At 38.7% G+C, this 27,516-nt stretch overlaps 1 protein-coding gene across 2 annotated transcripts in view; it reads right to left on the bottom strand.

The window, feature by feature from the left end:
* UBQLN1 (ubiquilin 1) overlaps window positions 1–27,083 on the bottom strand; it is a 52,043-nt gene extending 24,960 nt beyond the window's left edge. For both annotated transcript variants that reach the window (XM_027615574.2, XM_027615575.2), the window contains exon 1: window positions 26,904–27,083. In XM_027615574.2, coding sequence (XP_027471375.1) covers window positions 26,904–27,083 — 180 coding nt within the window. The remainder of the gene's footprint in view (window positions 1–26,903) is intronic.
* Window positions 27,084–27,516: the final 433 nt, after the last annotated feature.

The raw sequence follows: 27,516 nt of genomic DNA, 5'->3' as shown, positions 1-27,516 counted from the left end.
CCCCGGTTAGGACTCAAATCTAAGTCTAACATCAAGGACCAATCCACCCAGATAAACTATAATCTGTTTCATATGTAAAATGAGATTAATTTAAATCTAAATGTGTTTTCCTAACCTTAAAGAAAACATTTTCAGAATCCTTAATATCCCATGATTTGTCTAACCTGTAATTATATCGCATTTTAGCGTATTTTAAGATCTGAAGGTAAAATGCCAAAGAAATACATCTACTCTTATATCCTGTTAAATCCCTACTAAAATAGTAAAGGATTTTTTAATGCTTTATGGAAGTACAACTCACATATAATTTGCCCATTTAAGGTGTACAGTTCAATGGTTTTCAGTATATTCACAGATATGTGCAATCACAAGTCAATTTTAGAAATTTTCTTCTCTTTCTTCTCTAAAAGAAACTAACACCCTTTAGCTATTACCTCCCTATTCCCCCATCACTGCAACCCTTAAGAAACCACTAATCTACCTTCTATCTCTACAGATTTCCCTATGCTTGACATTTCACATAAATGCAATTATATAATATGTGGTCTTTGTAACTGGCTTCTTTTATTTAGCATAATGGTTCACCCATGTTGTAGCATGTATCAGTACTTCCTTACTTTTTATCGCCAAAAACTATTCTATTGCAAGGATATACAACATTTTGTTTAGCCATTCATCAACTGATGGACATCTGGGTTGTTTCCACCTTTGGGCTCTTATAAATTATGTTGCCATAAATATTCATATACAAGTTTTGGTATGGACATAGGTTTTCATTTCTCTTTGGTATGTATCTAGATGTAGAATTACTGGGTCATATGTATCTCTTCATTTAACCACTTGAGGAATCACCAAAGTGTTATTCTAAGCGGCTGTACCATTGTACATTCGCACCAGCAGTACATAAGGGTTCCAATCTCTCCATATCCTCACCAATATTTATTGTCCCACTTTTTAATTATAACATTCTAGTGGTTTTGATTTGCATTCCCCTGATAGTTAATGACACTGAATATCTGTTCATGTGCTTGTTTGTATATCTTCTTTGGAGAACTATTTATTCAGATTCTTCACCCTGTTTTATATTGGTTTGTCTTTTTATTATTGAGTTACAACAATTCTTTAAGTTTCATTTATTTAAGTAATCTCTACACCCAAGGTGGGGCTTGACTAAAACCCCAAGATCAAGAGTTGTGTGCTCTTCTGAGCCAGCCAGGCACCCCTCAAAAATTCTTTATATATTCCAGATACAAATCTCTTTCGGGGATAGGATTAGCAAAAAGAGATGACAGAACAAACTGAGACCTTTTAATCTCAACTGGAACAAAATTTTAAAGCTGGACATCACATGGACACCTGATCAATTGATTTAGCAGACCCAAGAGAACCGAATCCTAAACTCTCAATGCAGAAAGCTAATCGCTAATTAAATCCCCAGAATCTGCAGAGTTCCCAGAAGACGCAATACTGTAAGGCTGAGGGCAGGGGGTCATGAGATGAGAGATGCTTAAGGTCTAAAACAAAGAGGACTACTTCAAAGTCTCAGAAACAGACATATCCTCACTTCACACTAAGCAGTTGCCCCTCCTCAAACCCGACAAAAGACTAGAGAATTTTTTCTTCTCTTGAAAAGGAACACAGAGGGGCACCTGGGTGGCTCAGCCATTAGGCGTCTGCCTTCAGCTGAGGTCATGATCCCAGGGTCCTGGGATTGAGCCCCACACTGGGATCCCTGCTCCTCAGGAAGCCTGCTTCTCCCTCTTCCACTCCCCCTGCTTGTGTTTCCTCTCTCACTGTGTCTCTCTCTGTCAAATACATAAATAAAAAAATCTTAAAAAAAAAAAAAGAAAGAAAGGGAACAGAGAGTCTCGACTAAACACACAAGGCACAATGAAAGCAAGAGTATAATACTAAAATGAAGAAAATTAAGAAAACACAGACATACTAGATGCTGATCCCTTACCCCTTCACCCCACATCTATCAAACAGAACACTGGCAGGGGGCCTTCACCATCAGGCAGGAAGACTGTAATATTATAAATGTGTCTCCAAGGAGAATCTAACCATCCTAAAAGAAAAATACTTAAAGATATGGATATAAGAGTTTTTCCCAGGCACCCTAGAACAGTGATACCCAACGGGGATGGGTGCCTCCCTCTATCCACCCCAGGAAGCATCTGGCAAAGTCTGAAGACATTTCTGCTTGTCACAACCACTGTCATCTGGTGGGTAGAGACCAGACATGCTGCTATACCTCCTACAATGCACAGGATAGTCCCAACAACAAAGAACTATCCAATTCAAAGTGTCAATAATGACAAGGTTGCAAAACTGCCCTAGACCTGTACTTCTTAAAGTACTGTCCCCAGATGAGCAGCACTCACCATTACTAGGTTAACTTGGTAAATGCAAATTCTCAATCCCCACCCCAGACCAGCCAAATCAGAAACCCCAGGGATGCAGCCTAGTAATCTATGGTTTAACAAGCCTCCCAGGTAATCCTGATGCACACTAAAATTTAAGGACCACTGCCTGCTCTAAGTATAACAAATATTCCCCAAAAATGAAGATGATAAAGGAACATATTAAAGGTCATCAAAAGAATACAACCGCATACACACACACACACACACACACACACACAGTGTCCTGAACAAACAAGTTGCTAAGGAGGAAAAAAGTAGAGAAGGACCTGTAGATGAAAGTGAAACTTTTTTTAAGTAGCTCCATGCCCAGCATGGAGCCCAAGGCAGGGCTTCAACTCATGACCCTGAAATCAAGACCTGAGCTGAGATCAAGAGTCAGATGCTTAACCAACTGAGCCACCCAGGTGCCCTGAAATTGAAACTTTTTAAGTACACATGGAGCCATCACCAAGACAGACCATAAATTGGAGAAGAGAAAAACCTTGGAAACTTAAAATAACAGAAATCATATAAATATATTCCCTGACAATTTGGAATTATACTAAAAATCAGTAAGAGAAGATATCAGGAAAATCTCCAAGTTAAACAAATACTTTTAAATAATTCATGGATCAAAAAGGAAGTCTTGAGTATAAATTAGAAAGTATTTCCAACTAAATGAAAATGAAGCTACAATATGTCAAAATTTGTGAGATTCGGCTAAAGCAATGCCTAGGGAAATTTATAGTATTGAAGGCTTATATCTAAGAAGAAAGATCACAATCTGTTTTAACCTTTAGAAACTGGAGGAGCAAACGAAACCCAAACAAGGAATTAGTATTAAAAAAAGCAGAAATCAACAAAATAAAGAGAAAATCTTTTCAAACATCAATAAAATTGATAAACCTCTAGCTAGACTGAACAAGAAAAAACAGCAAGACATATATTAACAATGTCAGGAACAAGGGAGGAAAGACTATAGACTTCATGAACAGTAAAAGGATAAGGGATACTCCACACATACATATGTGACAACTTTGATGAAATGAGTCAATTTGTTGAGTCTAGCTATCAGAACTCATTCAATCTCTTTTGAAAATACAAGTGGGAACAATTCTCAACTCATTTCATGAGGCCAATACTACCCTGATAACCAAAGCAAGAAAACAAAGTAGAAGAAAACTACAGACCAATATCCCTCAGGAACACAGATGTAGAAATCCTCCATAAAAATACCAGGAAATCAAATCCAGCACTATACAGAGAAACAAGAGGCTAAGCCAACATTTGAAAATTAATGTAATTTTATATCAACACACAAAGGAAGAAAAACCATACAATCTTATGAGTCAATAGTAAAAAAGCATGTGACAACATTCATTCATGATGAAAGTCTCAGCAAATTAGGAATAAAAGGGAACTACTTAGACCTGATAAAGTGCATCAAGGATATATGTGCAGTTAACATCATACTTAATGGTGAATGCTTTTCCACTAATAACAGGAACAAAGCAAAGATATTACCCCCAATACACCACCACCACCCCACTCTACTCAACATGGTACTCAAAATCCTAGTCAATGCGACAAGGCAGGAAAAGAAATAAAGGCACAGATACTGGAAAAGAAAAAAAAAAGAAAAAAAGAAACTTACTGGTCATTTGCAATGCCTTATCTACATTCCACTTCAAAAATTAATCTTTTTAAGCAAATGAGAAGCCAGACTGAGTGAAAATATTTGCAAAAGACATGTGTGATAAAGGACTATTATCCAAAATATACAAAGGACTGGGGCACCTCGGTGGCTCAGTTGGTTAAGCATCTGCCTTCGGCTCAGGTCAGGATCTCCAGGTCTTAGGATCGAGGCCCCACGTCAGGCTCCCTGCTCAGAGGGGAGTCTGTTTCTCCCTCGCCCTCTGCCCCTTCCCTCTGCTCATGCCCTCTCTCTTGCTCTCAAATAAATAATATATTTAAAAATATATATATAGACGAGGGGCGCCTGGGTGGCTCAGTCGTTAAGCGTCTGCCTTCGGCTCAGGTCACGATCTCAGGGTCCTGGGATCAAGCCCTGCATCAGGCTCCCCGCCCTGCAGGAAGCCTGCTTCTCCCTCTCCCACTCCCTCTGCTTGTGTTCCCTCTCTCGCTGTCTCTCTCTCTGTCAAATAAATAAAAAAACTTAAAATATATATATACATACACACACACACACACACACACACACAAAGAACTAAAACCCAACAATAACCAATTAAACAACCTGATTTTAAAAATGTGGTGATGGGTATTAAAGAGGGAACATTCCGCATGGAGCACTGGGTGTTATATACAAACAATGCATCATGGAACACTGCATCAAAAACTAATGATGTAGTGTATGGTGATTAACATAATAATAAAATAAAATTTTTTAAAAAATGGGCAAAAGACTTTAACAGACACCTCACCAAAAATTACAATACAAAATGCAAACAAGCACATGAAAAGATTCTCCACGTCCTGTATCATTAGAGAACTGAAAAATAAAACTAGGAGATCACACTATATACTCTTAAAGATGTCCAAATCCAAAAATAACACTAGATGCCAGAAAGGATGTAGAACAGGAACTCTCATTCATTGCTGATGAGGTACCATTTGGTATACTTTGGAAGACAGTTTGGCAGTTTTTTATAAAGCTCTTACCATTTGATCCAGCAATCACACTCCTTGGTATTTACCCAAAGAAGTTAAAAACTTATGTCCACACAAAAGGAGAAAATCAGGAGCTAAGTAGTATTAACAAATGATAAAAGTTGCAAACTTATGTCCACACAAAAACCTGCACACAGATGTTTATAGCAGTTTTATTCATTACTGTCAAGACTCAGAAGCTACCAAGATATTCTTTAGTAGATGAATGAATAAACTGTGGCACATCCAGACAATGGAATACTACTCATATATGTATATAAAACCGTGTGCGTGTGTGTATACACATACATAAATAAAACCATGAAAACACATCAAGGAACCTTAAATATATATTATTACTAAGTCAGAGAAGCCAATCTGAAGAGTCCACATATTTTATAATTACAACTATATGACCTATATGACATTCTGGAAAAGGCAAAACTATGAGGATCAGTGGTTGCTAGGGATTAGGAAAGGCTGATGAATAGGCAGGTACATGTCATTAAATTTAAGTAAAAACCCAAAGAATGTAAAAACATCAAGAGTGTGTCTTAAACTATGGGTGGGGGGGGACTTGGGTGGCTCAGTCGGTTGGGCGTCTGACTTCGTCTCAGGTCATGATCCCAGGGTGGGCAGAGAGTCTGCTTGTCCCTCTCCCTCTGCCCCTCCCCCCACTCATGCTGTCTCTCCAATAAATTTAAAAAAAACTTTAAAAAAGTGAAAAAGAGTGAATCTTAAATTATGGACTTTAGGTGATGATGTCCGTCAATTATAACAAATGTACTACTATGGGGTGGGAGGGATGTGGAGCAGGGGGTATGGGAACCCTGTACTCACCACTCAATTTGCTGTGAATCTAAAACTGCTCTAAAAAAAAAAATACAAGTCTTTTTTGAAAACAAAAAGATAAAATAAATTCATACTATCATTATGCTAAAAAATCATTTTGAGATAACAGGGAAATTTTCAACTGATGAAATTAAGGAATTATTCACTGCAAAGGCAGGATACTGTATTGCTTTTTAAAAAGGTCCTTATTTTTTAGAGCTACCATACGATCCAGCAATTGCACTACTGGGTATTTACCCCAAAGATACAAATGTAGGGATCCGAAGGGGTACGTGCACCCCAATGTTTATAGCAGCAAGGTCCACAATAGCCAAACTGTGGAAAGAGCCAAGATGTCCATCGACAGATGAATGGATAAAGGAGTTGTGGTATATATACACAATGGAATATTATGCAGCCATCAAAAGGAATGAGATCTTGCCATTTGCAACGACATGGATGGAACTGGAGGGTGTTATGCTGAGTGAAATAAGTCAATCAGAGAAAGACATGTATCATATGACCTCACTGATATGAGGAATTCTTAATCTCAGGAAACAAACTGAGGGTTGCTGGAGTGGGGGTGGGGTGGGAGAGATGGGGTGGCTGGGTGATAGACATTGGGGAGGGTATGTACTATGGTGAGTGCTGTAAATTGTGCAGGACTGTTGAATCACAGATCTGTACCTCTGAACCAAATAATGCAATATATGTTAAGAAAAAAAAAAAAAGAAGAAGACAGCAGGAGGGGAAGAATGAAGGGGGGTAAATAGGAGGGGGAGACGAACCATGAGAAACGATGGACTCTGAGAAATGGACTGGGGGTTCTAGAGGGGAGTGGGTGGGGGGATGGGTTAGCCTGGTGATGGGTATTAAAGAGGGCACGTTCTGTGTGGAGCACTGGGTGTTATGCACAAACAATGAATCATGGAACACTAAAAAAAAAAAAACACGTCCTTATTTTTTTAGAGATACACGCTGAAGTACTAAGGGATGAAACTGAAATGATATAATGCATGAGAGATTATCAAAATGATGAGGAAGGACGGGTGGGGCACCCGGGTGGCTCAGTTGGTTAGACGTGTGCCTTCAGTTCAGGTCATGATCCCAGGGTCCTGGGACCAAGCCCCACATGGAGCCTGCTTTTCCCTTTCCCTCTGCTCCTCCCCCTGTTTGCGCTCTCTCTCCTGTCCCCTCACCCACTCCCCTGCTCTTAAATACATAAATAAAATCTTTTTAAAAAATAATGAGGAAGAGGGAGGCACCTTAAGGGAAAGTATACCTGAAACAAGACTGGCTTTAAGATTAGCTGTCAAAACTCGGTACAGGATTCCTGACAGTTTAACTTATTATATCTACTCCCTGTGTAATTGAAATCACCCATAATAAAAAAATTACAAAAAAATTTAAAGGCATAAAATTTTACATACAGTAAAAAATCCCTCAACATGAAAACATTTCCAGACATACAAAAACAGATTTTGTTACCTGGCATATACAGACTATAGGAAATGTTAATGTGTTCCTCAGAAGAAAATGACCCTAAATTAAGGAATAAAAAATGGAAAGGATATATACATGGGTAAATCAAAATGAAAACTGATTGTATAAAATAGCATTAAAAATAATGCCTTGTGATATATGAAAGAAAGTCTAGTCCAGAGGCAGGTACATGGGAATTCAACTGTTCTAAGGTCCTTGAACTAACTGGGAAGAAGTACAAGTACTTATTAATTTAGACATTTTATAAATTAAGATGTATATGGTAATCTCTAGAATAACTACTAAAAGAATAGTAAAAACAGCATACATCTACCAACCTAATAAAGGGGATAATGAAATAATACAAAATAATCTAGAACAGAAAAGGCAGTACAGAATAAACAGGAAAAATTTTAAAAATCAAATAGTATAATGGTAAACGTAAACCAAATTTAGCAGCAATTACATAACAGACTGTATATTAAAAAGACAAAGACAACTAGACTGGATTTAAAAACAACTTCATGCTGCTTAAAAATGATATTCCTAAACTGTAAAGAAAAAGAAAGGTTGAAAATAAAAAGAATGGGTGGGACCAAACAAGTGAGTGAGGCTATTCTAGTCAACAAAATAGACTTTAATACAAAAGCAACTAGAACATTTAAACGTTTTAAAGTGTTAAATTCACAAGATAAAACTTTAAAATTATACATACATAATAAAACAGCTTCAAAATACATAAAACAAAAACTAAACATAACCACAACAAAAAACAGACAAATCCAAAAGTACAGTAAGATTTTAGCTTATTTAACTCAGTACCTGAAACAGGCCAAAAAAAAAAAAAAAAAGAAAAAGAAAGAAAAGAAAAGGAATACACACACACACACACACACACAAGACTTGAACATAATTAACAAATGTCCTAATTGGAAAGTATAGAAAACTGCAGAATAAACATTCCTGTTAAAGTACATTTATAAAATTAGACCATATGCTGTGCCATAAAGCATGGCAACATATTTCAAGTGAAAATCCTACCAAGCATGAACTATGACCACATGCAAATTAAACAGTACCAAAAAGAAAATCAATAAAATTCTATACAACTGGAAATGATATCCTAAGCGGAACACAAAAAGATGCAACCATTTAAAAAAAAAGGCACAACAGGGGCGCCTGGGTGGCACAGTTGGTTAAGCATCTACCTTCCAACAGGTCATGATCTCGGGGTCCTGGGATCATGCCCCACATAGGGCTCCCTGTTCAGCGGGGAGTCTGCTTGTCCCTTTTCCTATGCCCCTCCCCCCTAGTGCTCACAGGCATGCTCCCACGTGCTCTCTCAAATAAAATCTTTAAACAAAAAAGGCACAATAAATTGAACTATCATTAACAGAGGTAAGCAACAGAGAGAAAACATCTAAAATACCAACAACCAAGAGAGCCTGAATCCAGATTTTACACAGGACATGTACAAATATCAAAAACAAAACCCAATTAAAAAATGGTCAAGAGACTAAAATAAGACCTTCACAAAATTAAGTTAAATGGCTAACACAAACGAAAAGTGCTGCTTTTCCTAATTATCAAACAGGTAACTTCCAATTAAAACCAGTGATACACTGACAGAATGGTTCAACTTAAAAGACTAGTACAGAGTGTTCTAGAAGATGTGGAGCAACCAGAATCCACGTACATTACAGATAGAAGTATAGGTTGGTATATTCTAGAAAAATATATTTTTAAAGATTTTATTTATTTTGAGAGAGAGAATGAGAGAGAGAGAGCATGAGAAGGGTGAAGGCCAGAGGGAGAAGCAGACTCCCTGCTGAGCAGGGAGCCCAATGCAGGACTCGTCCTGGGACTCCAGGATCATGACCTGAGCCAAAGGCAGTCACTTAACCAACCGAGCCACCCAGGCACCCCTGGAAAAGTATTTTGAGGCAGAAGCTGAATTGATGCTTACTCTACTGACCCAACAATTCCACTTACGGGATTTTATCTAACAAATTACGTATCCATAGGTACACCAAAAGACATGTTCAAGGGAGTTCAAGCCAGAATTCTTTGTTATTAGCCAAAAACTTTAAACAACCCAACTGTTCTTTTTTTTTTTCCCCAACTGTTCTTTAACTGTAGAAGAAATTGTGGTATATTTACTTAATATGACATTACACATGACGATAACAAATGAACTATAGCCACATGTCATCATGGATCTCTCAATGCAGAGCAAAAGCCAATCACAAATGAAGATAATCTGTGATTTCATTTATATAAAGTTCAAGAAAAGAGGGGCAAAATCCATAGTGTCAAAGCGAAAATAGTGGTTACCTTTGGGAGGAGGAGGTGATGACAAGGGTGGAACTCTTGGTTCTCAGGGGCACCTAAAGCAATTCAAGTATGAACTCACAGACAAGTTGGAGAGCATTATGTTAGAGACGGTGATAGACTTCAGCTATAGCTCTTGTACTAGAGAGAGGAAAACTGTATCATCTGATGGCCAATTTTAACTCAGTCCTTACTAAAAATAAATTTTAAATTTCAAGCAATCTCAAAACATTTAGATATTAGAACCACTCCCAAACAGAAGACTAATGTAATCCTGTAGAAGACTAACATGAGTATTCTGTTTAATTATCCAAAGCCTGGAACAAACTAGCAAAAAACAAAGGATTAACTACTCAATTCAGCTGCCTGCTACTCCATAAACCTTACTTTTAATCGTACCATATCAAACAGATATGATGCTTTTCCAAATATGCTGTATTTTAGAAAAGTATGATCCAAATATGATCAATGTAAACAATGTTGTGATTTTTAATGTATTGCTTGTTTCAGGGGTACAGGTCTGTGATTCATCAGTCTTAAACAATACACAGTGCTCACCACAACACATACCCTCCCCAATGTCCATCACCCAGCCACCCCATCTCCCACCCACCTCCACTCCAGCAAACTTCAGTTTGTTTCCTGAGATTAAGAGTCTGTTATTGTTTGTCTCCCTCTCTGTTTTCATCTTGTTTCATTTTTTCCTCTCTTCCCCTATGATCCTCTGCCTTGTTTCTCAAATTCCACATATCAGTGAGATCATATGATAATTGTCTTTCTCTGACTGACTTATTTCGCTTAGCATAATACCCTCTAATTCCACCATGTCATTGCAAATGGCAAGATTTCGTTTTTTTGATGGCTGCATAATATTCCACTGCGTATATATACCACATCTTCTTGATCCATTCATCTGTCCGTGGACATCTGGGCTCTTCTCAGAGTTTGGCTATTGTGGAGGTGCAGGTGCCCCTTTGGATTACTAGACTTGTATCTCTGGGGTAAATACCCAGTAGTGCAATTGCTCGGTTGTAGGGTAACTCTATTTTCAACTTTTTGAGGAACCTCCATACTGTTTTCCAGAGTGGTTGCACCAGCTTGCATTCCCACCAACAGTGTAGGAGGGTTCCCCTTTCTCCACATCCTCAACATCTGTCGTTTCCTGACTTGTTAATTTTAGCCATTCTGACGGGTGTGAGGTGGTATCTCATTGAGGTTTTGATTTGGATTTCCCTGATGCTGAGCGATGTTGAGCACTTTTTCATGTGTCTGTTGGCCACTTGGATGTCGTCTTTGCAGAAAATTCTGTTCATATCTTCTGCCCATTTCTTGATTGGATCATTTGTTCCCTGGGTGTTGAGTTTGATAAGTTCTTTGTAGATTTTGGATACTAGCCCTTTATCTGATATGTCATTTGCAAATATCTTCTCCCATCCTGTTGGTTGTTTTTTGGTTTTGTTGACTATTTCCTTTGCTGTGCAAAAGCTTTTGATCTTTAAGTCCCAACAGTTCATTTTTGCCCTTGCTTCCTGCCTTTGGTGATGTTTCTAGGAAGAAGTTGCTGCGGCTGAGGTCAAAGAGATTGCTGCCTGTGCTCTCCTTTAGGAGTCTGATGATTCCTGTCTCCCATTTAGGTCTTTCATCCATTTTGAGTCTATTTTTGTGTGTGGTGTACAGAAACGGTCCGGTTTCATTCTTCTGCATGTGGCTGTCCAATTTTTGCAGCACCATTCGTTGAAGAGACTGTCTTTTTTCCATCGGATATTCTTTCCTGCTTTGTCAAAGATTAGTTGACCATAGAGTTGAGGGTCCATGTCTGGGCTTGCTATTCTGTTCCATTGATCTATGTGTCTGTTTTTGTGCCAGTACCATACTGTCTTGATGGTGGCACCTTTGTAATAGAGCTTGAAGTCTGGAATTGTGATGCCACCAGCTTTGCTTTTCTTTTTCAATATTCCTCTGGCTATTCGGGGTCTTTTCCGGTTCCATACAAATTTTAGGATTATTTGTTCCATTTCTTTGAAAAAAGTTGATGGTATTTTGACAGGGATTGCATTAAATATGTAGATTGCTCTAGGTAGCGGAGACATTTTTTAAATTTTTTATTGTTATGTTAATCACCATAGATTACATCATTAGTTCTTTGTAGTGTTTCATGATTCATTGTTTGTGCATAACACCCAGTGCTCCACGCAGAACGTGCCCTCCTTAATACCCATCACCAGGCTAACCCATCCCCCCACCCCCCTCCCCTCTAGAAACCTCAGTTTGTTTTTCAGAGTCCATCGTCTCTCATGGTTCGTCTCCCCCTCTGACTTACTCCCCTTCATTCTTCCCCTCCTGCTATCTTCTTCTTTTTCTTTTTTCCTAACATATCTTGCATTATTTGTTTCAGAAGTACAGATCTGTGATTCAATAGTCTTGCACAATTCACACCGCTCACCATAGCACATACCCTACCCAATGTCTATCACCCAGCCACCCCATCCCTCCCACCCCCCACCACTCAGCAACACTCAGTTTGTTTCCTGAGATTAAGAATTCCTCATATCAGTGAGGTCATATGATACATGTCTTTCTCTGATTGACTTATTTCACTCAGCATAACACCCTCCAGTTCCATCCACGTCGTTGCAAATGGCAAGATCTCATTCCTTTTGATGGCTGCATAATATTCCATTGTGTATATATACCACATCTTCTCACAGACATTTTTTTTAACATTTGACAGAGAGAGACAGAGTAAGTGAGCACAGGCAGAGGGAGTGGCAGGCAGAGGAAGAGGGAGTAGCAGGCTCCCCGCAGAGCAGGGGGAGCCCGACATGGGACTCGATCCCAGGACCCCAGGATCATGACCTGAGCAGAAGGCAATCACTTAACCAACTGAGCCACCCAGGTGCCCCTAACATAGACGTTTTAACAATATTTGTTCTTCCAATCCATGACCATGGAATGTTTTTCCATTTCTTTGTGTCTTCCTCAATTTCTTTCATGAGTGTTCTATAGTTTTCTGAGTATAGATCCTTTGCCTCTTTGGTTAGATTTATTCCTAGGTATCTTATGGTTTGGGGTGCAACTGTAAATGGGATTGACTCCTTAATTTCTTTCTTCTGTCTCATTGCTGGTATACAGAAATGCAACTGATTTCTGTGCACTGATTTTATATCCTGCCACTTTACTGAATTCCTGTAAGAGTTCTAGCAGTTTTGGGAGCAGAGTCTTTTGGGTTTTCCACATAAAGTATCATGTCATCTGCAAAGAGTGAAAGTTTAACTTCTCTGCCAATTCAGATGCCTTTTATTTCTGTTTGTTGTCTGATTGCTGAGGCTATGACTTCTAGTACTATGCTGAACAGCAGTGGTGATAGTGGACATGGACGTCCCTGCCGTGTTCCTGACCTTAGGGGAAAAGTTCTCAGTTTTTCCCCATGGAGAATGGATACTTGCTGTGCGTTTTCCATAGATGGCTTTTATAACATTGAGGTATGTACCCTCTAACCCTACACTGTGAAGAGTTTTAACCAAAAAAGGATGTTGTACTTTATCACGTTTTTTTCTGCATCTATTGAGAGGATCTTATGGTTCTTGTCCTCTTTCAATGTAGTATATCACATTGATTCCTTTGCGGATGTTGAACCAACCTTGCAGCCCAGGAATAAATCCCACTTGGTCCTGTTGAATAATCCTTTTAATGTACTGTTGGATCCTATTGGCTAGTATTTTGGTGAGAATTTTTGCATCCATGTTCATCAGGAATATTGGTCTGTAATTCTCCCTTTTGGTGGGGTCTTTGGTTTTGAGATCAAGGTAATGCTGACCTCATAAAATGAGTTTGGAAGTTTTCCTCCCATTTCTATTTTTTGGAACAGCTTCAGAAGAATAGTTATTAATTCTTCTTTGTTTGGTAGAATTCCCCTGGGAAGCCTTCTGGCCCTGGGCTCTTGTTTGTTGGGAGATTTTTGATTACTGCCTTCAATTTCCTTGCTCATTATGGGTCTCTTTAGGTTTTCTATTTCTTCCTGGTTCACTTTCGGTAGTTTATACATCTCTAGGAATGCATCCATTTCTTCCAGATTGTCTAATTTGTTGGCATAAGTTGCTCATAATATGTTCTTATAATTGTTTGTATTTCTTTGGTGTTGGTTGTGATCTCTCCTCTTTCATTCATGATTTTATTTATTTGGGTCATTTCTCTTTTCTTTTTGTTAAGTCTGGCCAGGGGTTTATCAATCTTGTTAATTCTTTCCAAGAACCAGCTCCTAGTTTTACTGATCTGTTCTTTTGGTTTCTATTTTACTGATTTCTGCTCTGATCTTTATTATTCCTCTTCTCCTGCCCGGTTTAGGCTTTATTTGCTGTTCTTTCTCCAGGTCCTTTAGGTGTAGGGTTAGGTGGTGTACTTGAGACCTTTCTTGTTTCTTGAGAAAGGCTTGTATTGCTATATACTTCCCTCTTAGGACCACCTCTGCTGCATCCCAAAGGTTTTGAACAGTTGTGTTTTTGTTTCCATGAATTTTTTAAATTCTTGTTTAATTTCCCAGTTGACCCATTCATTCCTTAGTAGGATGCTCTTTAGCCTCTGTGTATTTGAGTTCTTTCCAACTTTCCTCTTGTGATTGAGTTCAAGTTTCAAAGCATTGTGGTCCGAAAATATGCAGGGAATGATCCCAATCTTTTGGTATTGGTTGAGACCTAATTTGTGACCCAGGATGTGATCTATTCTGGAGAATGTTCCATGTGCACTAGAGAAGAATGTGTATGCTGTTGCTTTGGGGTGGAATGTTCTGAATATATCTGTTAAGTCCATCTGGTCCAGTGTGTCATTTAAAGCCCTTATTTCCTTGTTGATCTTTTGTTTAGATGATCTGTCCATTTCAGTGAGGGGGGTGTTAAAGTCCCCTACTATTATTGTATTATTGTCGATGTGTTTCTTTGATTTTGTTATTAATTGGCTTATATAATTGTCTGCTCCCATGTTAGGGGCATAAATATTTACAACTGTTAGATCTTCTTATTGGATACACCCTTTATGATACAGTGTCCTTCCTCATCTCTCTTTAAGATTTTATTTATTTGACAGAGAGAGACATAGCAAGAGAGGGAACACAAGCAGAGGGAGTGAGAGAGGGAGAAGCAGGCGAGCAGGGAGCCGGATGCAGGGCTTGATCCCAGGACCCTGGGATCATGACCTGAGCCAAAGGCAGACACTTAACAACTGAGCCCCCAGGTGTCCCCCTTCCTCATCTCTTATTACAGTCTTTGGTTTAAAATCTAATTTGTCTGATATAAGGATTGCCACCCCACCTTTCTTTTGATGTCCATTAGCATGATACATGGTTTTCCACCCCCTCCCTTTCAATCTGGGGGTGTCTTTGGGTCTAAAATGAGTGTCTTGCAGACAGCATATCGATAGGTCTTGCTTTTTTTATCCAATCTGATGCCCTGTGTCTTTTGATTGGGGCATTCAGCCCATTTACAATCAGGGTAACTATTGAATATGAATTTAATGCCATTGTATTGCCTGTAAGGTGACTGTTACAGTATACTGTCTCTGTTCCTTTCTGGTCTATGTAACTTTTGGGCTCTCTCTGTGCTTGGAGGACCCCTTTCAATATTTCTCGTAGGGCTGGTTTGGTGGTGACAAATTCTTTTAGTTTCTGTTTGTTCAGGAAGCTTTTATTTACTCCTTATTTTCAATGACAGTCTAGGTGGATAAAATATTCTTGGCTGCATATTTTTCTCATTTAGTACCCAACAATGTTATGTTTTTATGGAATGCCAAAACTCTGCATATTTCAGATTTCCTTAAACTCCTATTCTGCACTATTTAGGTAGAGGAAAATCGTTTCAGCTTGTAGTGGTTTCAAAATATCAAAATTTTCTAACATCTGAACTTTACTTCCATGTCTGATGTCTGTTTTATTTACTACACTTTTTTTGAACACAAGAAAAAATTAGAGGCTAAGTAGTATTAACAACAACAAAAAAGAACAATTAGCAATCTTGAAAACTGTCAAAGCTGCTTAACACAGAGGCAGTCTACAGATACTATTTCTCCTCAGAAACATAAAACTTATGCAACAAATTATATAAAATGTTTCCATCTATCTAGGGAAGAATCTTAACCATAAGAGCAAGATTTTTGTAATTTCCTTTACTTATTTCTGGACTATCCAGATAGATACTCTTATTTTTGTCCTGAGGCCCATGTGGCCACCAATAACTCAAAAATGAAAAATATATGCTAGAATGGGCCTCTAACGATCCATGTTTCCTATAAATGTATGTTTCCTACTCTGCTCTTGCACTGACAACCTACAGTAATAACCAACAAGCCAAACAGTTGAAAACTTAGAAGTACTAGACATTTTCCCAATAACCAGAAGAATCAAAATTCTAACATACTTCAAATAATTTGAAATCAACCCAGCATGTATAAAACAACCGTCACTAGCCACTTCTTTCAACATCATCCAAAGTCAGATGTTTCACATCAACAGATTCTCCAGCTAATTTAAGTTTACCCCTGGGTGGCTCAGTTGGTTGGGCGACTGCCTTCGGCTCGGGTCGTGATCCCGGAGTCTTGGGATCGAGTCCCCACATCGGGCTCCCGGCTCAGCAGGGAGCCTGCTTCTCCCTCTGACCTTCTCCCCTCTCATGCTGTTTCTCTCCCTCAAATAAATAAATAAAATCTTTAAAAAAAAAAAAAGTTTACCCCTGTGTGATCACCAAAATTATTTTCCGTTCTACTGAATATAATGTAACTTTTTTTAAATGCTGGGTTACTGTTGCACATATCAACTGCTGTTCTGCAATACAACTATACTTACTGTTCCAGACTCTCGAGGTGTCCTGTATCTGCTTTTTTGCCAGACTGTGAGTTCGTACCTTGACAGCATATCCCCCCTTCCCCCTAAATTTGCTATTTTTAATCAGGAGGAAGAGGCAAATAAGTAATCAAGAATTAGAAAGCCATAAAATAGAATGCTGAGATACTTTGAAATGCTCTCCTGACATGAAAACGTGTGATCTAGTATTTCAAATGTTATGACACCAATCTCAGCTGTTCAGGGCCCACTTCACTTATTTCCTGTGCTTGACTGACTGGGGGAATAGACACACATACAAGTGGAGTGAGGAGACGGAACAAAATGGTAAGAAAAAAAGAATGTTTCTGAAACATTTAGACCTGAATTCAAATCTTGGTTTTGCCACTTTCCAGTTGTGACCTTGAGGATGTTACCTAAGGATCTCTGACCCTAGGTTCCCTCATCAGTAAAATGGAGATAATATTTATTCTGCAGGGCTGATGGGAGAATTAAGAGAAGTATGTAAAGTACCTGGGGGCAGAATACTCACACTCATGCAAACACTCAAATATTCTACCCAAATTATGTGAAGATAAACTTTGAAATATAACCACTTTTTAAAATTAAGTTAACCTAAAATAATAAATAAATAAAATTAAGTTAATCTGACTTTTAAGTCAGCTAAAAGAAATACTGTCACCCTTTACAACTAACCCACAATCCAAACCTGCCTTTAGCTGTCTCTGCTCTTACTATCCTCAGAAAAAAATAAATTTTGCAACTTTTTTAAAAAAAGCTCTGAATATTAAAACATACATATTAATTGTATTCCTTGCAGAACCTCATATTAATAGCACTTAGCAAGAATTTTCTAAATAGTTGTCTGAATAATATACTACATTCAAACATTTGCTATTTTAGTATTTTAAGTCACAAGTCTTTTAATCAGTTCCTCATTCAATATTGCTAATCTTGAAAAAAATCCATACTCAGTACATCATCCTATGTAATAGCATAACTTCATCCAGTTATCACTCTCCAAATACCTGCTGTCCAAGTAAACTTAATTAGTACCCTCATTAAAAAACACCGCATAAATCTAACACAAAGATGTAGAGTATAAGACATAACTAGAGACATGAGCAGTTATATGGGAAAAGGGCACCTTCTTATAAATATAAAATTGAACACTCAGCCATAAATGTTATACTGCATTAGCCATTAAATGTACTATTTTGAAAAAGACTTTCTACGATCTAAATCTGACAAAGAATAACCAACTAAATGTTTAATTATTCACATGCTAGGATACTATCCAAGCTTCCTTCTACTACAAAAAAATTAAGACTCAATTCACTGGCAATTAAAAGGGTGCAGGAGGAAAGAAACCAATACGAGTACAGCATACAAACCCTGAGCCAAGTACTTACATACATATTATCTCATGAAATTCTCCATACAATCTAGTGAATCAAGTATTGTATCACATGTTAAAAATGCTGCCAGTGAGGCTCAAAGAAGTAAAGCACCTTTCTCAAAGATGTCTCCAATTCCAATGTTCATGTTCTCTCCAAAATGCAAACCACATTTCAACATACTTAAATTAATATGCCAATACACACTTCCCCCTTTCTCAAAATCCTAACAAAACTTTTATGAATAATAAATAAATAATAGTGGAGTAAGTCAGTTCCACATATGTCAATATGGAAAGATCACAAACAAACAAGTGAAAAGAGAGTAAAGCAAAGCGTAATGATCCATCTGCTTAACAAGAATAAACAGAAAATTACATATGGGTATACAGATAAATACTTTTCTGAACAGAATCACCAGAAGAGTTTTAAAGGGTATAAAAATTTTTTTACCAAAAATGATTATACCCAAGTCTCAACCCTAGAAATCTAAAGCAGCCGCTTAACCAGTAATAAATAAACCAAGCAGTCCAGGTTGTATCAGTAAGAAATCAAACTACCTCATGATGGCGTAAGTTTACCTGTAAAGACCAGAGTTCAGATCTTCTGGGGTAATGAAAATATTTTGCAAAGTACAAGCACACATATATACACTTTATCATACTTATAATGAGTGGAATGCTAACCCAAAACTTTTTGCATCAAACAGATTTACAGAAGATATCAACTTTAGTCTCTAAATAAATTCCAATCCTAATTTAATGAAAATTTTTTTTAAACAGTGGAAGCTGCTCTTACAGAAAAACAACAGAAATAATGCCATTAAACAATTAAACTAAAAACAAACATCACATTTTTCTAAGTAAATCACAGTTAAAAATATCCCCCAAATAAGTACAAAATATTGCAAATAAATCTTTAAAACACTATTTGCTCACTCAATAAATACCTGCATTACACAATAGGTGCCAAGCACCATGGGATTAGGAGGTAAGCAAAACAGTCTTGCAAATTCAATATGGGATGGGAAAGATAAAGTACATATAATCACAAAATGGTATCACAAATTAGAATTGTTGAACTCATTTAGACTGGTGAGCGCAAACTCTGATAAACATTTAAATAAACTTTAATCACTATACTGTACACCTAAAATATTGTACTATATGCTAACTGGAATTTAAATAAAAACTTTAAAAAATATAAACAAACTTTAAGGCTGAAAAACCCAGCCAGAGAAAAGTCAAGGCAGCCTGGAGTAGTGGTTAGATGTGGGCTCCAAAGTTAGTCACTCGATTTGAACCTAGGCTCCACTATTTAATGGGTATCTGAATTTGATCACATTGTTAACCTAAGTCTGTTTCTTCACTTTTTAAAATTTTTTTCTTTTTTTAAAAGATTTATTTGTTTATTTGAGAGAGAGAGGGAGTCTCCCAAGCAGACTCTACACTAGGCACAGAGCCCTATGCAGGGCTTGATCTCATGACCCTGAGATCACTGGCTGAGCTGAAACCAAGAGTCAGTCGCTTAACTGAGTGAGCCACCCAGATGCCTCTGTGTCTTCATTAAAAAAAAAGGGGGGTTAATAATGCTTTCATCATAAAGCTGTGAAACTTAAAAAAATAATGTATTACACCTTGATAAGTCTAGAATAAGTACTAGCTATTCTGTTACTGTCATTAGCAGCATTTGCAAAGGCCCAGGAAGGGAAAGCTAGTGAGTGATATCTAAGGGAAAAGAAGACATACAAATGGCTGAAATGCAGTGAATAACAGAGGAGAGGTAAGTAAGGAGCAAGACATGAAGACTCTATTAACTGTGCTATGTAATTCAGAGTCTGTAGCCACACATGGTTAGTCCAAGTTGAGATGTGTTGTAAGTATAAAATACACTCCAGATTTTGAAGACTTCGTATTTTAAAAAAAGGAAATATATCTCAACTTTTTATGTCTATTTACATGTTGAAATAACATTTAGGACATCCTGGGTTCAATAAAACATACTATTAAAATTACAATACCCAAAAGGTAGAACAATGCAGTGTCCATCATCCGATGAATGGATAAACAAAATGTGGCAAATACATACAATAGAGTATTATTCAGCCTTAAAAAGGAAGAAAATTCTGACATCTGCTACAACATGGATGAAACATGAGGACATTATATTAAGTGAAATCAGTCATAAAAGGACAAATACTTATGATTCCACTTTTATGAGATACACAGATTAGTCAAATTCAGAGAGAGAAAGTAGAATGCTTGTTGCCAGGGGTTGGTGGGAGGGGAATGGGGTTATTGTTTAATAGGTACAGTACCTCAGTTTTGCAAGATGAAAAGAAATCTAGAGATGGATGGTGGTAATGGTTGCACAACAATGCAAATGTATTTAATGCCACTGAACTGTACCCTTAAGAATGGTTAAGATGGTAAATTTTATGTGTATTTTACCATTAAAAATTTTCACTTTTAAGTGAATATGAGAAAATTTAAATTACATACGGCTTGCATTAAATTTCTACTATATAGCACTGTATTTAAGCCACGATAAAATTTTCCAGTGAGAAGGGTTTTGAGCACCCATGTGACAAGATCCAGAACAGTAAGCTCTAATGCCCTAAGGCAGAAGTCACCAAACTTTCTGTAAAGGGCTGAAGAGTAAGTATTTTCAGTTCTCTGGGCCATATGGCTATTCTGAAAGCAGTCATAGATAATAATGTAAGTGAATGGACATGGTGGATTCAGCCCACTATCATTGGCTGACCCCTGCGTTAAGGCACTGTAATCAATGACTCCTACCAGCTAAGACTGCTAAATTTTCAGGAATTCTGTCAGCCAGTTTAATATTGGTAGCTTAATATCTGGCATGGTAAGTGTACACCATGAAAATAAGCAAACACTACAAATCAGTGCTGTTTTTCCTGAAGAAGTGGTTGACAAACATTTACCAACACACCACCGACTGTATATACTTCCTTCCAATGCATTTCATTAGCTGTCAGGGCACCTGGGTGGCTCAGTCAGTTAAGCATCCCACTCTTGATGACGGCTCAGGTCCTGATCTCGGGGTCCTGAGATCCAGCCCTGCCACAGGCTCTGTGCTCAGCGTGGAGTCTGCTTGAGATTGTCTCCCCTTTCCTCTCCCCCCCACTTCTGTCCCCTCTCCCCACTCACATGCATGCTCCTTCTCTCAAATATATAAAATCTTAAAAAAATAAAAAATAAAATTATAGTAGTCGTGAACTGTCTTTGAGAAAAATGGATAGTCATTCAACAGTCATTCTGTGTTCTGTGGTTCAAACGAAGACGACCAGCTAAGAATGGCTGTTCTAGGAGAATTATGTTCTAGCAACCAGAAACAAAAGTGAACATCTGAAGCACTCAAGAGCTGTGGAGAATAATAACCTAAGGGGAGAGCAATTTAAGACAAGCTGTGAGAAGGGCAGGAAGCCATGAGATTATGTATATCCTGCACCCAATGAAGGTTTAATAACTGGCAGTTATTATTAAATAGATATTATTGTGCATAATGGTTTAGATTCACCTGTAAACAAATATTTACTGAACCCATACTGTGTGCTATGCTTTAGTAACACAAAGGTGACAGAGATCGTCTCTAGCAGAAGAAATAAGCATTAATCAAATAACCAAACACTGAATTTAAATTGTGATGAATTATGACCAAAAAACAGAATGCTGTGAGAAAATACAACAGGGAATCCCAACCTAGTCTAGACAATCAGGGATACTTTTCTGAGAAAGTGACCTTTTCACTGAGATTTACGGTATGGGTGGGAACAGGCAGAGTAGGAGCCATTCCAGGTAGCAAGAACAAATTGCAAAGAAGTCTGAGGCAGGAAAAAACAATGTAACAACAGGTCAAGGAACTAAAAAGTCAATATGGCAAGATAAGTGACCGAGGAGGAAAGAACACATCAGAATGGAGAGGCAGGCAGGAGCTGTAAGCACTAAGTAAATCTAAGATCTGTGGGGAGCTATTATAAGTAGAGGATAACATGATCTGATTAACATTTTTCAGAGATTGCTGTAGGAATGAATGTTGCGGGGGGCAGTGAGGTGGGGAGACTCACCAGCAAGCTCCTACAGTTTTCAGGCAAGAGACAATGGCAACTTAATGGAATCAATCCTCAATCTAAGAAGTACCTATTTAATCTATTAAATACTTGAGCAATTTTTGGTCTTAGGACACCACTCTTACAAATTTGAAGCCCGAGTTTTTGCTTATGAACATATTTATATCTACCGATGTTTGCTATATTAAAAATTAACACTGAGGCATCTTTAAAAAATTCATTTAAAAGTAACAATAAACTCATACATTAATATAAATAACATTCTTATGAAAAGTAACTATATTTCCCCAGGGTGAAGAGTAGCATTGTTTTAAACTTTTGCAAATCACTTTAGTCTAGTAGAAGACAGCTGGATTTTCACATCTGTTGCGATATCCCACATCTTACAACGTCCAAGAAAGTGTGCTGTTGATTTTTGAAAGAATTAGAGTGAAAAACACAACAGAATTATTGTGAAAATAGTTTTGATCTCACGGTCCTCCTAGAAGGGGTTTGGGGACCCCCCCCCCCCACCGACCACACTGAGTCATGTAATCACAATGAGATGCACTTCACAGTACCTAGGATGGCAATAATCAAAGACAGACAATAACAAGTGTTCTGGGGAATGCAGAGTAATTGGAATCCTCTTGCACTGCTAGTGGGAATATAAAATGGTGCAGTCACTTTGGAAAATAGTTTGGCAGTTCCTCAAAAAGTTAAACACAGAGCTACCACATGACCCAACATTTCCACTTATAGGTACACACTCAAAAGAAATACCAAAGCCTATGTCCACACAAAAATTTTTGAGTTATTCACAGAGACATTATTCAGACTGGTCAAAAAGAAACAATCCAAAGGATTAATAGCTGATGAATAGAGAAATAAAATGAGAAATACATCCATTCAATGGGATATTATTCAGCAATAAAAAGAACTGATCCATACTACAACAACACAGATGAACCTTGAAAACATTACACTAAGTGAAAGAACCCAGTCACAGGTTTTCAAAATCTTTACACTTTCAGCACATTTCAAATCAATCCAACCGGGGCTCCTGGGTGGCTCAGTCATTAGGCGTCTGCCTTTCGCTCAGGTCATGATCCCACGGTCCTGGGATCGAGCCCCACCTCGGGCTCCCTGCTCAGCGGGGAGTCAGCTTCTCCCTCTCCCACTCCCCCCGCTTGTGTTCCCTCTCTTGCTGTATCTCTGTCAAATAAATAAAATCTTAAAAAAAAAAAAATCAATCCAACCACATTTTAAGTATTCAATAGTTCAGATGTGGCCGGTAGTACCAAAGTGGACAGTGCTTTTCTAGATCTATCCTAAAATATAATGTTAAATGGTGTTTGTGTTAATGATCCTGACACACAGCAATTTCCCTTAGCAAGAAAAGGCTCAAATCTATGCAATACAGTATTCATGTTAGGTCTAAGTATATTAATACTTTTCTAAAAGTTTCAAGTAATGAAAATGTTTTCTAAAATTAGATTATATGTTGCCTGAATATTTAAGGTAACTGTAATCCAAATTTTACACTATAACCTAGAGAGCTATAAAATCCCAGAACAAGCTAGTTAGATGTTACCTGAAAGCTCCCTTCCATTCTCTGCACTAATTTTAATGAGTGACTGACACACTACACCCCCACCCCACTTTGGATTTCATCTCCCTTGTTGACACTTGGAAGTCCTCAAACTGTTTCCCATAGTAGATAATGAATAATTAATAGGAAAAAAAAGTCTCCTACACAGGGACCCTGTGCCAATACACACAACTTATCTATTTTTTTAATGTACTTACTTATATTACGAAAACCCCTATTTACAAAACCACCTCGAAACACACATGGTTAAGTTTATATTCTAACTACCCTTAACTAGAAATTTAAACATTACTCAATTGACTGCTCAATGAAAAGTAAATTTCACTTTAACTTCAAAAAAAGTGTTATTATTATCAACCCCAAAGAAGTAACACTAATATCAACTGTATTAAGGTATCCTGTTTCTGCCTATTAGTTATATACACTCAAACAGAACCTGAGGATAAAATAAATTAGTTAACACCTTACAACATATTTTAGAACTGACCCAGAAAGTTTAATATAATTTGTTCATATAAATACTGTTTCAGTATATAAGAGAATTTACATTATACAGAAACATTTACTGAAAGAGATTCTAAACTGTAGAATATGGAACTTGCCTGATAGAAAGCCTAAGCCTTCAATATTTTCTTTTTCTAAGTCTTTTGCCTACCATACCCTCTTTATCTCTAAAATTAGATAAAAATTTTCAGGACCAAATACTTTCCAATTTTTTACTAAGCATTTTTACAGAACATGGAATCTTAATGTCATTAAATATATTTTAATGACAAATTTTACTTGGTAACAAATAGTTTAAATCTATCAAACCCTTTAAGAAAAATTTACGTTACAAAATGACATACTTTCTTGTGCTTCAAGTAGAATTTACAAATCATCTGAAAACTGCTTTTCTTGTACTCACACATTTTTCATGTATGTTTCCCTTAACAGACCCCACAGATAGTTCTCAGGTTCTTGGTGCAGTGTTACATGTTTTTTAAATCATGTTTTCTGCTTCAATAGAAAGCACTTTTCAGAATAAAAATTCAACTGCCATCAGAATAAGCTGCTTTGGAAAAGCTTTAATTTAACCAATTTACTTTGGTTACAGAAGAGTAAGATTAAAACTTCCACAGACTTTAAAATTCTAACGTCACCATCACAAAAAGTAAAAACAAACCCTCACAGAACACCATAAAATGACTTAAGTGAATTTTTCTATTTATAAAATATTGACTCTTTCTTCCTAATCTTTTACAATAAAGTGCTGAAAAGCAGGTAGGAAAGTAGAGACCTGAACTAGGAATCCTAGAAAGAAGACCCAAGGGCTTCAAAAGCTAATATGGCTACACACACACTAGAAGAGCTAAAATGAAAAAGACTGACACTATCAAATGCTAGCAGGTATATGGAGCAACAGGAACTCCCAAGCACCTTTGGTGGAACTGTAGGACATTAGAACTCTTTAAAAACATAGTTTCTTATAAAACTAAGCCTACAGCTATCCTATCATCCAGTCATTCCACTTCCAAGTATTTAACAGGAGAAACACATCTGTCCAACAAAAAAAATTTGTACAAAAGGGTTCATAGCAACCAACTGCAAGAAGACCAGGTGGCCCTCAACAGGAGAGTGCATTTATTATGGCATAGTCATACACTGGAAAACAGCAATAAGAAGAAATTACTGGTATACACAAGAAAGAATCTCAAAAACATTATGCTGAGTGAAAAAAACCTTACCGAAGAGAGAACATACTATATAACCCCACTTATGTGAAGTTCTAGAACAGGCAAAACTGATGGTGAAAAAAAATCATATCAATGGTGGATGGAGGGGAGTGGGACTGAACGAACTAGGAAAGGCCAAGAGGGAACTTTCTAGTCAACTATAAAGTTCTACATCTTGATAAAGCTTTTGGATCATACAGGTGCATGTATTTGTGAAAAACATTTAATGGTATTTTCAACTTACTCTGAAATGCCTCCAAAAAACAAAAGGAACCAATACGTGATTAGTTGTGTGATAGAGCAAATACAGCAAAATGTCAATTGTAGGTGATGCACATGTGAATATTCACTGTACCATTCTTTCAACTTTCCTGTATGTTGGAAAACATAAAAATGTTAAAGGAAATTTTTATTTAATTGAGGACACCCCCCCCCCCACCAAAAGGTGATTCAGTAAGTGGTAAAAGTTTCTCACTTGATGGTACACTATTTAATGCTTCACAAAACACACCACCTTTCAGAACTATATAAATCAATACTCCATGTACTGTTCCTGAGGAAACTCACAGGTACGTCTCAGGAACTGTTTCCTCATAGACTTCGCATTATTTTAGATCGTGAGAGATCAATTCAACAATTATGAAAAATATCCTGGGATGTACATTTAACAATAAGCTAAAGCAAATTTGTTGAATTCCTCAAGATTCTTAACAGCCAAGCTTCTATACCTGAAGAGATTTTAAGTAGTAAATCATTTGGTAATATTCTCCATTAATTCCAATTTTGTTTTCTTTTATTCGATTGCAATCTGCAAAACGTGGCTACCATCCCTCTAAAATCAAACAAAAACCTTCCCAATGACTGGCACCTAAGGAAGGGATGAGAGATAAATATACTGAAAAGAAAAGAGCAAGTCATCAATGAAAGTCATCCACCTTTCTCCTTAAGCCTAGTAGTATTAACATGTGGCTGAAAACAATTTCTACGTCATGGTTAATTTTTTTCTTGAAGACTGGAAGGTTGGACAAATTTCAGCAATCAAAACGCAAAACTAAATGTACACGTGCTCCTCGCCCCAAAATCTACCTTAATCCGCAGGCAGGTAAAAAAATGAGCACCACCTCCCCCCCCTTTTTTTTTAATTCATGAGACAAAACCGCAGAGGAGGCTATAGCGAACCCTCGCCCCAGCCCACCCCGCCCGGAGCGCGGCGGTGGTCCCTTTCCTTTGTGAGCAGCCGGAGGGAGGCGGCGAGGGGCGGGGAGCTGGGGGAGGAGGCTGGTGGTCGGCCGACGCGGGAGCAGGAGGAGGGCGCGGAGGGAAGCGGCGTCGGCGCGTCCCACAAACAGGCCGCGGGGCCCCGTCAGAAGCCTCTGCGGTGTCCCAAGAAGCACACCCAGGAACTTGGGTGTGATCTAACTCGAGAAGAGACCCGCGAGAAGTGCCCAGGGCACCTCGGGGGACGATCCCCTCCCAGACCCTTCCAAAACCGTCTCCTCCTGCCGCGGGCGGAGGTCCTGCCGCCACCCCCACCCCGGGCCCGAGGCCAGGGCGGCCCTCACCTGCTGGACGGAGCTATTCTCGGGCACAGCGAACTCCTCCTTCTCCTTCGGGGTCTTCACGGTGACTTTCATGATCTTGGGCTCCGCAGAGGCAGCGGCCGCGGGGGCGCCGGCACCCTCGGCCGCGGCGGCGCTGTCCTGGGAGCTCGGAGGGCCGCCGCTTTCACCACTCTCGGCCATGGCGGCGGCGGCGGTGACTCAGGCGCGCAGGAGGGAGCGGGCGAGCGAGGGGGAGCCAGCAGACGGCAGAGCCGGCCGGCCCGGGCAGCGGAGAATGCGGGGCACGCCGCCTCAGTGACAGCGGGTGCAAGGCCGCCCTGGCAGGCGAGGGGCCGCGGAGCTCGGTGTGGGCTCCGGCGCAGGCCCGCGTCGGGCGTTCGGCAGCCGCCGTGTGTTCAGACGCCGCTCGGTCGCAGCGACATCCGCAGCCGCCGCCGCTCTTCCTCCTCCCCGCCCCTCCCCCCACGTCTCTCGGCCGGCGCCGCGCAGGGCACGCCGGGTAACTCGGCTGGCGGCGTCGCCGAGTCATCCCCGGCCGGCCCCGCTGCCACCTCCGGCTGCCTTTCTTTCCCTGTCCCGCTCCATTCCTCGGAGGGTAGGCACAGCCAGAGTG

This window comes from Zalophus californianus, chromosome 13 (assembly GCF_009762305.2).
Source record: "Zalophus californianus isolate mZalCal1 chromosome 13, mZalCal1.pri.v2, whole genome shotgun sequence".
NCBI lineage: Eukaryota > Metazoa > Chordata > Mammalia > Carnivora > Otariidae > Zalophus > Zalophus californianus.
Note: the sequence above shows the minus strand (reverse complement) of the source record. Positions and strands in the feature narration are given on the sequence as shown.